Genomic DNA, 14,116 nt, shown 5'->3' with positions numbered 1-14,116 from the left:
TAGATGCATAAAGAAGATGAGTGTCGATAGAAAAACGAATGATCAGCTGCACTCCGGGTGAGACCAAAGGCTTGAACCATAGCACTGAACTTGCTGAACCATGCTCATGGAGATTGTTTCAAACCATATAAAGACTTCTTGAGTTTGCATACTACATTGGACTCTCCTTGAGCAACAAAACCAGGTGGTTGCTCTATATAAACCTCCTTCTACAAATCACCATGGAGAAAGGCATTTTTAATAACCAGCTGATAGAGTGACTAATGACGCGTGGCAGCCATAGAGAGAAATAGGTGAACAGAGGCCTTAGCAACATGAGATAAGGTATCACTGTAATCTAGCTCATAGATCTGTGTAAAGCCTTTGGCAACCAAGTGGGCCTTAAGATGATCCAACTATCCATTGGGGCCCACTTTAGGGGCAAACACCAACCGACAACCAACATGAGTCTTTCCTAGTGGTGAAGGCGCAAAATCCCAAGTAACATTTGAATCTAATGCTTCAATCTCATTTAACATAGCTTGATGCCAACCAGGATGTGAAATGGCTTCACCTGTGGTTTTAGGAATAGAAACAGAGGAAAGTCTCGAAACAAAGGTACTATAAGCAAGTGACAAACGGTCATAACACAAAAAAGTTATAAAGAGGGTGTGGATTACGAATAGACTTCGTACATTTGCGTAGAGCAACGAGAAAACTATTTGGCTCAATATTCGTGTAGGAGGAACCACTGGCAGAGAGAATGAGTCAGTAGAGCCCTGTTCTTGAGGAATGATGGCGTCGATAGTGGGATGAGCACGATGATGAAATGTAAGAAGTGGAGGATCTGTAAAAAGTGGACCTGAAGATGGTAGTTGAGGGGTCCACAGAGGAGGAGACAAACGAACCCAAAGAGGGCAGTAGAAGAGAAGAAAAAGAAATACGCAATACCTGGTCAAGACTCTGTGAATCGAGCTGAGCAACCGAGAAGAATGACTATTGTTCAAAGAAGGTGATATCAACAAACATACGATAGTGGTTCAAATCAGGAGAGTAATACTTATAGCCTTTTTGCAATCGGGAGTAGTCTAGAAAGATACACTTGAGAGATTTGTTAGCAAGTTTATCATATCTAGGTGAAAAAGAATACACAAAATAGATACATCCAAATACACGAAGGGGAACATAATAAAGTGGTTGTGTAGGGAACAAAAGCGAATGAGGAATTTTGTCATGTAACACTAAAGATGGCATGCGATTTATCAGATAACATGTAGTAAGAATAGCATCTCCCTAAAATTTGGTGGAAAGATTGGCATGTAAAAATAGTGTTTGTGTAGTTTCAATTGGATTGCGATTTTTATGCTCAGTAACACCATTTTGTTGAGGTGTGTAAGGATAAGAAGATTGATGCAAAATGCCAATAGCAGTCATGAAAATAGTAAATTGAGATGAAAAGTACTCAGGTGTATTATCACTACGTAGAGCACGTATAGAAACTCCAAACTGTATTTTTATTTCATTAGTAAATGTTTAAAAGACAGAAAACAATTCAGACCGACTCTTCATGAGAAACAACCAGGGGCAACGAGAAAATTCATCAATAAAAGTAACGAAATATGAAAAACATAGAGTAGAGTTGACTCGACTGGTACATCAGAGTGCACAAGGGAAAATGGAGCCTCAACTCTATTATTGACGCGACTAGAAAAAAAACTACGAGTGTGTTTACCACACTGACATGACTCGTAATTAAAAGTGGATATTGACGATAAACTAGGAACTAATTTCTTCACTTTGAAGAGGCTAGGATGTTCGAGATGAGAGTGGAGAAGGTCTGGGGAAGCAGCACTAGTGCAAGCTATCGGCGAACTATGCACAACTAGATGATAGTGGCCCCGTGACTCATGCTTGATGCCAATTGTCCGTCCCATACCGCGGTCTTGCACACAAGCAGAAGTGAAAGTAAAGGTTACTGAACAGTCTAGTTCTCTAGTAAGCTGACTAACAGAAAGTAAATTAAAAGGACTACGTGGGACATAAATGACATAATTTAAAGAGAAAGAGGAGGTAGGAGAGGTTTTCCCTATCCTTTTAACTGGCGTTTTGGTGTCATCTGTGAGAGTAATTGTTGGTAAATGTTCAGGAAAGGTAAGGGTAGAGAAAATGTCTTTATTACCACACATGTGATCGGTGGTGTCAGAGTCCAAAATCCAATGCCCAATAGAAGGGTTTTGAGTAACATAAACCATGAGATTACTAGTAGATTGCTGAGAAGCTTGGAATTTTAAGGAAGCCTCATAGTCAATAGCAGGCAGGGTTACCGTCGGAGGGCTTGATGTCGGACTAGGGTCATTCTGTGCAACATGAGCTGCCCGAGATGTTTGAAAGGCAGGAGGGGCAGCTGGTCTACCATGCTTCTTCCAACACTTGTCTTCCTCATGCCCATTCTTTTTGCAAAAGTTGCACTGAGGGCGAGAGTGGTTACCGGACCAGCCTTGATTACTGCCTGAAGTCTGAGACACAAGAGCAGAGGCCTCGGGAAGAGTACCTGTAAAAGCATTAGTAGAGGAAGAATTGCCAGCCATATTAAGCAATCTTTTGTATGTATCTTTCATAGTGGGGTTAGTGGGCCCAGTTAAGATTTGATGACAGACAACCTCAAACTCAAGTTTGAGACCGGATAAAGTAAGGACCATGAATAGTTTTTCCCGTTGAGAATCATGAGTTGCTTTGGAAGCAGAGTATGGAAGAAGAGTTTCAAACTCCTACATGAGAGAACGCATTTGGCTCAGATAGGATTCCATAAATTGACCATGTTGGATGTTCTTGATAGAGTGGACAACAGTATAGAGATGCTAAATGTTGTTGGTATATCACTCAGCGGCTTCCTTCTAGACCTTATAACAAGTTTCAAACGAATGAAAGAGCTGCAAAACAGATCGGTCAATGGAATTTCATAAAATATTACACAATTGAGCATCAACCTATTCCCATTTAGCCTTGTTGGCTTGGTTGACATCTTCTGCCTTCTTGGTGAGATGGTCTACTTCTCCCTGTCCCTTGAACCACATCTTGTTAGAGGCTGTCCATGAGAGATAGTTGACAGACCCTTTCAACTTGTCAGAGGTGATAACAGGGGTCCCTATTTTGGAAAGGGTGAAAGGTTGACATGTAGATGAGGCACTAGGAGTAGAGTTGACATCATTCAAGGACGACATGGTGGGGTTCAAGCAAATAGAATGAAACTCAGATGTTTGGGTGATAAAAGTGGGTATAAAAGGTGTTGGGTAACTGATACACATAGATTGTGATGGTTTTTGGGAAAATGGACACCGAGGACGGGTTTAGGAGGCTCCGTCGAGGTTCCAGTGAGAAGGCAACGGAATTCAGGCGAGGCACGCGCTCCTAGGCTCCCGGTGTGGCAACGCTAAAAATATTCTGACTGCTCATGACGGCTTCGACAACGATGGGTCTGCGGTGATCAGATGATTTGACAACGGAGAATACTGTGGTGGCGGCAGTGCTGGAAAACGGTGGCCAGACAATGGAGTTTGGGCCTTGACAGGGTGGCGAGGAGAGAGAAAAAGAAGCAATTTTAGGGTTGGGAGACCGTTGGAGAAGAATACATAGCGACAACTTAGGGTTTTCTTACCGGTGGCTTTAATACCATGCGAGAGATTAATTTGGAGAGAAAAACCTAAGAGATTAGTCTCTCTTAGCTTGTTATTTATAATAGGCATAATAATTGGCCTAATCTACGGACTTAACCTATGACTAATTATAAGGCCTAATAATTACAAATAAAACACATGTAAAATATGTACAATTATACTAATAATTCTAACAATATGCATCTGTCCTTGTTTCATGCTGTTCAAATTCTGTTGTGGACTTGGACATGATTTTGCCTTTTTTCTTATGTCTTGATGTCAGAATATTGTTTGTAAGTTTGATCTGGTCAGGTGCTTCAAAGTAGCTGCACCAGTGGATAACAGACTTAGTATAAATGATAAAACTTATGTTGTCTACAATTTGCATTTGTTTCAACAAATAAAATTTAACAACAATTTCTTAAACAGGCAGTTCGAGAGCAACTGGTGCAGTTGATGTTTGAATCTTTTAATGTCTCGGGCTTTTATGCATCAGAGCAAGCAGTATTATCACTTTATGCTGTTGGGCGAATCTCAGGCTGCACTGTTGATATTGGTCATGGAAAGATAGGTATCTACATGTTCTATGGTGAACTTGTATTTAGTTCTTGAAGTGTCGAGACTTGTTAGCAAGCACACGCATATATATATATATATATATATATTTTCCCTGGTGGATGTGATGGCATGATACTGTACTATTTCAAAGTCATTCCCCCTCCCCCTCCCCCGCTCTTTCAGTTGGTTACAATTTCAAAGTCACTCATTTTTCCAATATTTTAAGTGGCAGAAAGTTGATTCTAATGATCATGGGCTTGTGTGATAAGATGGAGTGGTGGAACATTGCTCTGTGCTAGGACTAGATCCTTTAGGTGTACAGCCATGAACATGGTACAGTGAAGTAGGACTCTACCTTGTTATGATTTTTGGCATAAACATCACAACTTCTTGTTTGATAAGACTTTTCTTTTTGTTTTGACTGTGTTGAAAATGAAAATATCAAAATAATGATATTAAAATTCAAATGAACCCTTTTAGATAAGTTGGTGGTTACTAATTTAACATGATATTAGAGTAGGCAAAAATCTGTGTAAATCTCACTGGAAACTGAAGATTTAAATAGTTGGACTTGGTTAACCCAATTATGTAGTAAGTTTGGTCACATGTGAGGATACGAACATATTGAGCATGGTTAAGGCCTAAAGGGGTCCTGGAGCCCGAGGTGGAAGGCGTGCGGCCGACAAAGGCAAGGCGCACCGAGAAAAAAAAAAATTTAATAAAATATAGGCAAATTAAAAGGATAAAAATAAAATATAATAAATTAACAAATATTCGTCATCAAATTCAAACATAAACAATTCATTATCAAACAAAAAATTTTCAAGAAAATAAACACAACAATAACATCCAACATCGATCATCATCAATCATAAGATGATCTTCTTGATCATCATCATCTAAATTATATTGGTCACTTCCAAAGTCTTCCTCTTCTTTCTCTTCTTCATATTATTCTTCAAAATCAATTTCTTCCTCCTCATAGTGTTAGAGGATTACTAATCTTTGACTGAGAAGAAGATTATAAAAAGAAACCTGAAAATTAAAATGTATGATTTTGAAAAAAAAAAAAAAAGAACTCAGATGAACTAATCCCCATAGTTGTAGGCAAAATATTGAAAAAAAAAAGGAAAACAAAATGTAAAAAAAATTAGGCAGCACTTCCCCTTAATAATAGTGATAATCTTTAATTTTTAAGAAGAAAAAAAAAAAGAGAGAGGGAAGCAGAACCAAAATAGAAGAAAAAAAAAAAGAGATGGATAAGAGAGAGAAAAAGAAAAAACATACCTATTTCATTGGTAGCTGGTCCCTTTCCAATCTTGTTGGAAGAAGAAGTGTAAACTGCTCTCTGGTGTCCCAAGAAGGAAGAGAGGTTTTTAGGGCTTTGGGTCTGTCTCCATCGGGTATTTAGAGTTGGGTTTTTTCATTTTTTTATTATTTTTTTAAAATATTAAAGATATGAGAGGCGCGCATGAGTCTAAGGCGCAGGGGCTGGCGCCCCTTGTGCCTTGCAACTGAGGCACGCCTTTCACAACTATGATATTGAGAATAAAAATAATTATATAAAAGGTAAATTACCCCCACTCTAATTTTACCAGGCTGTATCCTACTTAAAAAGTCAATAAATAACCTATTTAAGCCTAATGGGTCTTCGTAGGTTCATTGGAGGAGATTGTCATTTGTTTTTCCTTTTTTCTTTCCTGTCTTTTCGACTTTGCTATATAGAAGGATTATGCTGCTGGAAAAGATTTTTACCTCTCTCTTGTTTATTAACTCCTGGATTTGCTACACTGTATTACTTTATAAGCATATTTACCAAGTTTTTGCATAGATTTGGAATTGACGTGTGGCTCTTTCTTCTTGGTGGAAATGATAATGTATTATTTTGTGCATGGCTCTCATATGGGATTATAGTTAGAAAGTGATTTTGGGTTGCATGTGGAGAAAAGGAAAGATGAATATTGAAGGCAAAGAGTTCAAAAGAAAACCAAGTGGCTTTCTGTTGTAAGTATGATTTCATGTTCTTATTCTTTTTGAATGGAGAAAAAGAAAGAAAAGTTACCAACATGAGGTGTTAAACATAAACTGAATGACTGCATTGTAAGTGACAAATTTGATATACTTTGATACCAATTGAAACATTTTTTAAACCACTCTAATTTAATGTATTAGCCTTACTAATATCAAGTGATTAAAATAAACTAGATCAGTACACACACTTAACATGTTTCAGGGTTCACTAGCCAAACAGCATACGAAGCACACTGCTTCTATGTCTGTGCATGATCTGCTTCATTCACACAGCGGTTGTTCCTGTGCTCTGGCATGTTAGGTAACTCCTTTGCTGCCCTTGCACACTGCACATATAAATGAAACAGGACTTGATACTTGGTCTTGCACAAGTGGCTAGATTATTGTATTATCACCTTGGTGGATTTGACCAAACAAACAGGAAATTGGCCATTTTTTTAATGAAGTGCCTTTTGTCTTAAAAATACTTCCATATTTACATACCACCGTCATACCTTTGTTCATGAGCTGTCTCAGTCTAATTCAATAAATGATGAGTTCTGATACATTCTTAAGAATTTTGTTCACTTTTTCCTTCTGAACTGGAATGAGCATTTGTCAGCCCTAGCTAATCTATTTATGGCAATTTTCGTGCACATGTAATGGTTGAAACGGTTAATTTGTTACTGATTCAACTTTCTCAACCAGTTAGATGAAATATGTTACCTTCTCTTTTGTTTTTCTTTTTGTTTCTTGGATGTACTATTCTATATTTGTATGTTCTTATTTAACTTTCTCAAAGTATGCTGTGGAGTTTCTTTCTAAGCATATGGAACTGGATGCCCTATCACATAAGGTTGCAACTTGAATGGACTGGTAGCATTTTCTGTGTCTAATACTTTTTGGAGCTTTACCAGATATTGCACCCGTAATTGAAGGTGCAGTTCAGCACATTGCTTCGAGAAGATTCGAAATTGGGGGCATGGACTTGACCAATTTGCTTGCACAGGAGCTTGGCAAATCCTATCCACTTGTGAAGATCAACAATTCAGATGCTGAGCAAATAAAAGAGCAATACTCGTGTTGTGCTGAAGATGATATTGCTTATGAGAAGACTCAGCAGTCATGTCAGGAAGAGCAACACATTCTACCTGATGGACAGGTTTGTAATCTGATTTTTGACTAAGAATTACATCTCCAGAATTGTGATATTTGGCCTAACTTGATGTAATGTTGGATTAGATCCATACTCAAAACAAAATCTTCTAGAAACATGAATTACATCTCTTTGTTTGTGCTTCTGAATCTCTCCATCTCTCTCTCTCTCTCTCTCTCTCTCACACACACACACACACATGCTAGGGCTCTGCTATATATGCATGTTTTGGAATTCTGATGACACCTTCAATGTTTATCTGCTTTCTCTGGTATTCATACATTTGACATGTGTTTCTTAAATGATCTTTTTCATTCTTCTTTTTGATATATGATGGCAAATTAGCCTGGTTCATCATTTGATCTGGCAAGAATTTCAAAAGCATGATGCAACCATAGCACAATAGCATTATTTGACTCCTTTGTATTGTTGAAGGAATTAAGTTGTATTCTGTTCTTTAGTTTGTATCAGTTAGTATTCTGTTTGTAAGCTTAGTTTGTAGTTTGTTGTAAGCTGTTATGTTTAAGTGTTATTAGGGGTCTAAGCCTATCATATAAATAGGCTTAACATTTCTGTTTTGAATACAGTTGGACGAGGCATTATTTCAGATTCTCTTTTCTTCTTTTGTTGTTTCTCTCAATCCTTTAATCATCTTTACATGGTATCAGAGCCTTGCGACAAACGTCCATGGCTTCAAATCGTGATTACAGTGCCTCGTCACTGCCTCGATCAGATTATTCTTCTGATTCGCAGGTCGATTTTCCATCGGTTGCAAAATCTTTGAATTTTGCTCCGATCAAGCTTGACACCAGTAACTATTTGTTTTGGAAAGCTCAAGTGCTTGCAACTATCTGAGCTTTTGATTTTGTTTCCTTCGTCAACAAGTCTCAATCACCTCCGAAATACATTCCAGATCCGAATATGAGTGCAGATGTTTCGAATCAGACGATTGTGAATCCAACGTATCTGACGTGGATTCATTCTGACCAGCTTCTTCTTGGCTGGTTGTTCTCGATGATGGACAAGGAAGTCCTTGCTCAAGTAATTCATTGTGAGTCGTCGAAGGAGGTATGGTCTTCTCTTGAGACTTTTTATTCACAACAAACTGTTGCAAAATTGTTTCAGTTGAAACAATAGCTCAGGTCGGTTAAGAAACACTCACTTTCAATGAATGATTTCATTTTACGTATCAAGACTATTGCGCATGCTTTAGCTGCGATTGGTGAACCCCTAGGAGATAAAGATTTTTTGTTAGCCATTTTAAATGGATTGGATCATGACTATAACACTGTAGTAAACCTAATTACTTATCAGATGGATGAGATCAATTTAGAGAAAGTACTGTATCTACTGCTTATGCATGAGCAACGTCTTATGTCTAAGAATTCTGTTGATTCGTCATTTGTGAATTTTGATTATGCTGTTAATGTGAATGTTGCGACACATGGTGGTAGATCTGGTAATGATTTTGTCTATAACTCTAGAGGAGGATACGTGTCTCGTGGAGGAGGTTTTGTGAATCGAGGTGGTAGAGGTAGAAGCCGATTTGGTGGTCGACGGATTTAATATCAATTGTGTGGCAAACCTGGCCACTTCGTTGACAAGTGCTATTATCGGTTCGATAGAAACTTTCAACGTCCTTCTGGTGAAGGATTTGGTCAATTTGGTCGAGGAGGGAAGTAGTTTTCAGAATCAAACAAAGCCATATGCATTTTTGACTAGTCCAAGTGAGTCTAACGAAGTTTTTATGGCTGATCTAGGTTCTTCTTCCTCCTATAATTCTCAAGGTTCTTATCCAGCACTAGTTTGTCCGTATCGGTATAATCCTCAAGCTTCATATCAGCCTTCCGCATCCAATTCTCCTTGTTTTGTTGATTCTGTTGCCACAAATCATATCACAACCAGTCTCAACAACTTGTCTTTGTCATCTCCTTATCAAGGCACTGATAAGGTAACTGTTGGTGATGGTAAGTCCTTGCCTCTCTCTCATATTGGTGTTGGTCATTTACAAACTCAATCCAATTCTCGATCAGTTCCTTCTTTACCTCATAATCTTCATGTTCCTCATATGAAGAAGAGTCTTCTTAGTGTTTCTCAACTCACAAGAGATAACAATGTTGTTGCTGAGTTTAACTCTACCTCTTGTTTGATTAAGGATAAGGACTCCGGGCTGGTGTTACTCTGAGGAACTCTTAGAGATGGTCTGTATCAGCTGGTTTTAGCTTTTGATTTTGTTGTGCCTACATCATCCACATCATCTCAGACCATTACTTCTTCCAAAACCTCTAATATTGTTGCCAATCATTGTTTCAAGACTTCAAATGTTGTTTCTTCCTTTCCTAATAACAAATGTATACAGCCGAATCTGATTTTACCAGATCTGCCTCTGAATGCCAATGTAGCTCAAGTAGTTTGTATAGGATAGGAGTGGCATGCCAAATTAGGGCACCATGCATTTCATGTATTGAAGCATGTCTTGAATAAAATTCCAAGTTTCTTGTCCACAATCTACTGTTTTGTTTTGTGATTCGTGTAAGGTTGGAAAGTCACATAAACTTCCATTTTCAAATTGTCCTATTTCAGCTAAACATCCTTTGGAGATAGTTTACTCAGATGTTTGGGGTCCTGCACCTGTTGTCTTTGTTGAGGGTTATCGTTACTACATTGTTTTTGTTGATGCCTATACCCGATATTCATGGCTTTATCCTTTAAAGTTGAAGTCTGATGCCCTCCAAACTTTCATTAATTTTCATAAACTTGCTGAGTTGCAGTATAGCTTTAAATTGAAAGCTCTTCATATTGATAATGGAGGTGAATTTAAAGCGTTTTTACCCTATCTACGTTCCTATGGCATACAACCTCGTTTTTCTTGTGCTCACACACCTCAACAGAATGGTGTTGCTGAAAGAAAGCATCGTCATATTGCTGAAATGGGTTTAACCTTACTTGCTCATGCTCACATGCCTTTATCTTTTTGGGTTTCAACCTACCAAATTGTTGTTTATCTCATTAACCATTTGCCCTTTGCTATTCTTCATTTTCATTGTCCATTTGAGCTGCTTTATCATAAATAGCCTAACTATCTTACTCTTCAACCTTTTGGTTGCACTTGTTTTCCCTATCTTAGACCTTACAATCGACACAAATTTGACTTTCATTCTTCTAATTGTGTTTTTATTGGATATAGTCATGATCATGCGAGTTATAAATGTTTACATCCATTGGGTAGAATTTATATTTCCAGACACGTTCACTTTAACCCTAATGAGTTTCCCTATCCTTCCTTGTTTCAGTCATTTGGGAAACCTTCATCTGTGTCTCATTCTTCTGGATCGTCAACTACACTTTTTCATTTTCTTCCCTCATTTTCTTCCAGTGTTCCTCGGGTATCTCAGTTGGTTGTTCCTCCTTTATCAAATTCTGATTTTGTTGACTTAGCAGACAACTCTCCTGTGTCTTTTTTGTCCTCTAGTTCTTCTTCTGATCATTCTTCAATTCAGCCTTCTCAACCTCCTCGTATACCTAAATATTGACTTCCTCCTGCACCATCTGTTCATCCTATGCTTACTCGTTCTCAAGCTGGGCAGTCTTTGGTCTCTTCTCCTCATGTTCTCTTCACTTCTGTAGAACCTAGTACAGTTCATGAAGCTGTTCTAGATTCTCACTGGACTAAAGTTATGCAAGAGGAGTTTACTGCTTTGCAGTCCAATCACACCTGGGATTTGGTTCCATTCTCCTCTGATATAAATCTCATCGGGTGCAAATGGGTGTTTCGTGTTCAGTATAAATCTGATGGTTCCATTCTTAGACACAAGGCTCGGTTGGTAACTAAAAGTTTCTTACAAACCCCAGGTATTGATTATGGAGAGACTTTTACTCTGGTTAAGGCTCCCACCATCCGGGTTCTCTTTTCTTTTGCTGTTAGTTTTGGGTGGGATATTTAGCAAGTTGACATCAATAATACCTTCTTAAATGGAGACTTGACTGAGGATGTATACGTGACCCAACCAGAAGGTTTTATTGATTCTCAGTTTCCTTCTTATGTTTGTAAACTTCGGAAATCTCTTTATGTCCTCAAGCAAGCTCCAAGAGCTTGGTATACTAAGTTGCGGCAAGCTTTACATGGCTGGGGTTTTGTTCGGTCTGTATCTAATGCCTCTTTGTTCATTAAGCGGACTGCTAAGGTAGTATTATTTCTTTTGGTGTATGTAGATGATATTCTTGTCACTGGCTCAGATTCTTTTGCTCTTAAAGACTGCATTCATGATTTAGATACCTACTTTGTTCTCAAAACGCTAGGGTCAGTCAACTATTTTCTTGGGTTTTAAGTGTTTTGGAATGAGATTGGGTTATATCTCACTCAGTCGAAGTATACATTGGATTTGTTGCATAAAGCTGGTATGCAGGATTGCAAACCATGTGAGACACCAGTGGTTTTGGGGACCTCTTTTACTGATGAAGGTGCTGATTTTTTGGATCCCTCTCTCTATAGAACCGTTATTGGTTCTCTTCAATACTTGACCTATACCAGGCCTGATATCTCTTTTGTGGTAAATCGACTTAGTCAATTTCTATCTGCTCCTAAAGACCAGCATTGGACAGCTTGTAAGCGCTTGCTTCGCTATTTGAAAGGTTCCACTGGTTTAGGGCTATTGTTTACACCTGCCCTCTCTGATTTGGCTTTGACAATGTTCACAAATGTAGACCATGCTGGCTGCAAGCTGACTAGAAAATCGACCAGTGGTCTTTGTGTTTTTCTTGGTTCTAATTTGTTGGTTTGGAGTTCAAGGAAACAGTCAGTTGTCACTCATTCAGTAGGAGAAGCCGAGTATCGTGCCATGGCTCAAGGTGTTACAAAAGTTATGTGGTTACAGTCCTTGTGTACTGAATTAGGGTATTCTTTATCCCAAGTTCCTGTCCTATGGTGTGACAACCTAGTAGCAAAAAGCATAACTGAGAATCCAGTATTCCATTCTCATACAAAGCATATTGAAATCGATCTTCATTTTGTTAGAGAAAAAGTTGAGAATGGTGAAATTGATATTCGGTATGTGCCTACTATGTATCAGGTTGTAGATATTTTTACTAAAGATTTGTCAAGGGACAGGTTTTCTTTTCTTTGCAACAAGCTCGGACTTCGGTTATCTCCTGTTCATTCTTTTATGCCTAACGCAGATGCTACCACTAAATTGAGGGGGAATGTTGAAGGAATTAAGGCTTATTGAAGCTTGTTGACTGGAGGTCTATATTGAGGGGGAATGTTGAAGGAATTAAGTTGTATTCCGTTCTTTAGTTTGTATCAGTTAGTATTCTGTTTGTAAGCTTAGTTTGTAGTTTGTTGTAAGCTGTTATGTTTAAGTGTTATTAGGGGTCTAAGCCTATCATATAAATAGGCTTAACATTTCTGTTTTGAATACAGTTGGACGAGGCATTATTTCAGATTCTCTTTTCTTCTTTTGTTGTTTCTCTCAATCCTTTAATCATCTTTACATGTATTGTCATTTTAGATACATATGAAAACATCAAAATAACATTTTAGCATGTATATGTGTTTTTCTATCTGCACATAATATTTTATAGAAGTTTGTAAGTAATTCAATGAAACTGTTCGTAGTAACAAGCCAATCATAGGCCATGGTTTTCTTCTAGTCAAGGCTTTGCTGTTGATTATGTACTTAGTTGACAATACAAGCAAAAGTGTGTATCTACAGATGATATAAATGATGTTGATTACACGTGTTATGTTTATTGCCTTTGGGTAGAAGAAGGCTGGACTTTGCAAGGCTACTAATTTCTACAGATTTTTGAGGTAATATCAAAAGGATTTTGCAGTCCAAACTTGATGGATGTGTTTTTGATATCAGAATTTCAGAAGAATTTGTTCTTCCTTCACATCAATTTCCATATTTTCAGTCTCTTGGTTTCAATCCAGCTCCAGTCAGTTGGGTTGCTGATGACTGTTCATCTTCGTCCTGTTCTGATCTCTCTTAACTCGGATTTGAATTCTGGGGATGAGGATGTCCTTAAGTTTAAAGGATGACTCTTTGGTGGCCGAAGTGGGGGAAATTGTCTGTTATTCCCAATTCTTTGGAGGGTCACATTCTGGAAAGTAGAAGTGGTTTTTCTGGGGAATTGCTGAAATTTAATGCTATTTCAGGGTTTGATGTATCTAACTTTTTTTGTATTTCCAAGAGGCTTTCAAGTCATTTTTTTGTATTCTGGGTCAAATGAGGCACACACAAGGAGGGATTGGTTATGACTTCTGTGCGTGCTTGCCTTGGGTTTTCATTCCAAATTCTTGGGAACCCTATTTGCAACTTCTGCAATCTGTTAGCGGTCCAATTCTCCACAGAAGTGATGGTTCATAGTTTGTCAGGGGTAAGTTTCTTCTGGGAAAGAGAGACCTTGATAATCAAAAAGTTGACCCTATTGGGACTTTGCAAAGGAAGGCTTCAGTCCTCAAATTCAATATAAGGTAAAGACTATTTGGTTTACTTATCAGGGAAGGAAGTGTAGAGCTGGAAATAGTCGGCCTTATCGAAGTCGGGTTAGCACTACTTTGAAGGGTGATATGCAAAATAATAACATTTTGAATAATGAAATCCAGTTGCAGGAGTTTGGTGACAGACATGTAGAGGACTGGGAAGTTTCTTCAGATATTATGGCTGAGGCTGAGGCAATTTGGCTTATTGGAAAAACTCTGGGACTGTCAGCTAGTGGCAACGACTCCAGTATTCTGAATTTAATTATTGCTCAGGAA

General features: G+C 38.2%; 1 protein-coding gene across 1 annotated transcript in view; it reads left to right on the top strand.

Annotated features, from left to right (window-relative positions):
- Positions 1-14,116, top strand: part of LOC127788509 (actin-related protein 7) — a 53,518-nt gene that overhangs the window by 30,370 nt on the left and 9,032 nt on the right. Inside the window, exons 3-4 of the mRNA XM_052316868.1 lie at positions 4,062-4,203; positions 7,118-7,362. Of these exons, the coding sequence (XP_052172828.1) occupies positions 4,062-4,203; positions 7,118-7,362 (387 nt within the window). The remainder of the gene's footprint in view (positions 1-4,061; positions 4,204-7,117; positions 7,363-14,116) is intronic.

This window comes from Diospyros lotus, chromosome 13 (genome assembly GCF_014633365.1).
Source record: "Diospyros lotus cultivar Yz01 chromosome 13, ASM1463336v1, whole genome shotgun sequence".
Taxonomy (NCBI): domain Eukaryota; kingdom Viridiplantae; phylum Streptophyta; class Magnoliopsida; order Ericales; family Ebenaceae; genus Diospyros; species Diospyros lotus.
This window is presented reverse-complemented; position numbering and strand designations above follow the sequence as displayed.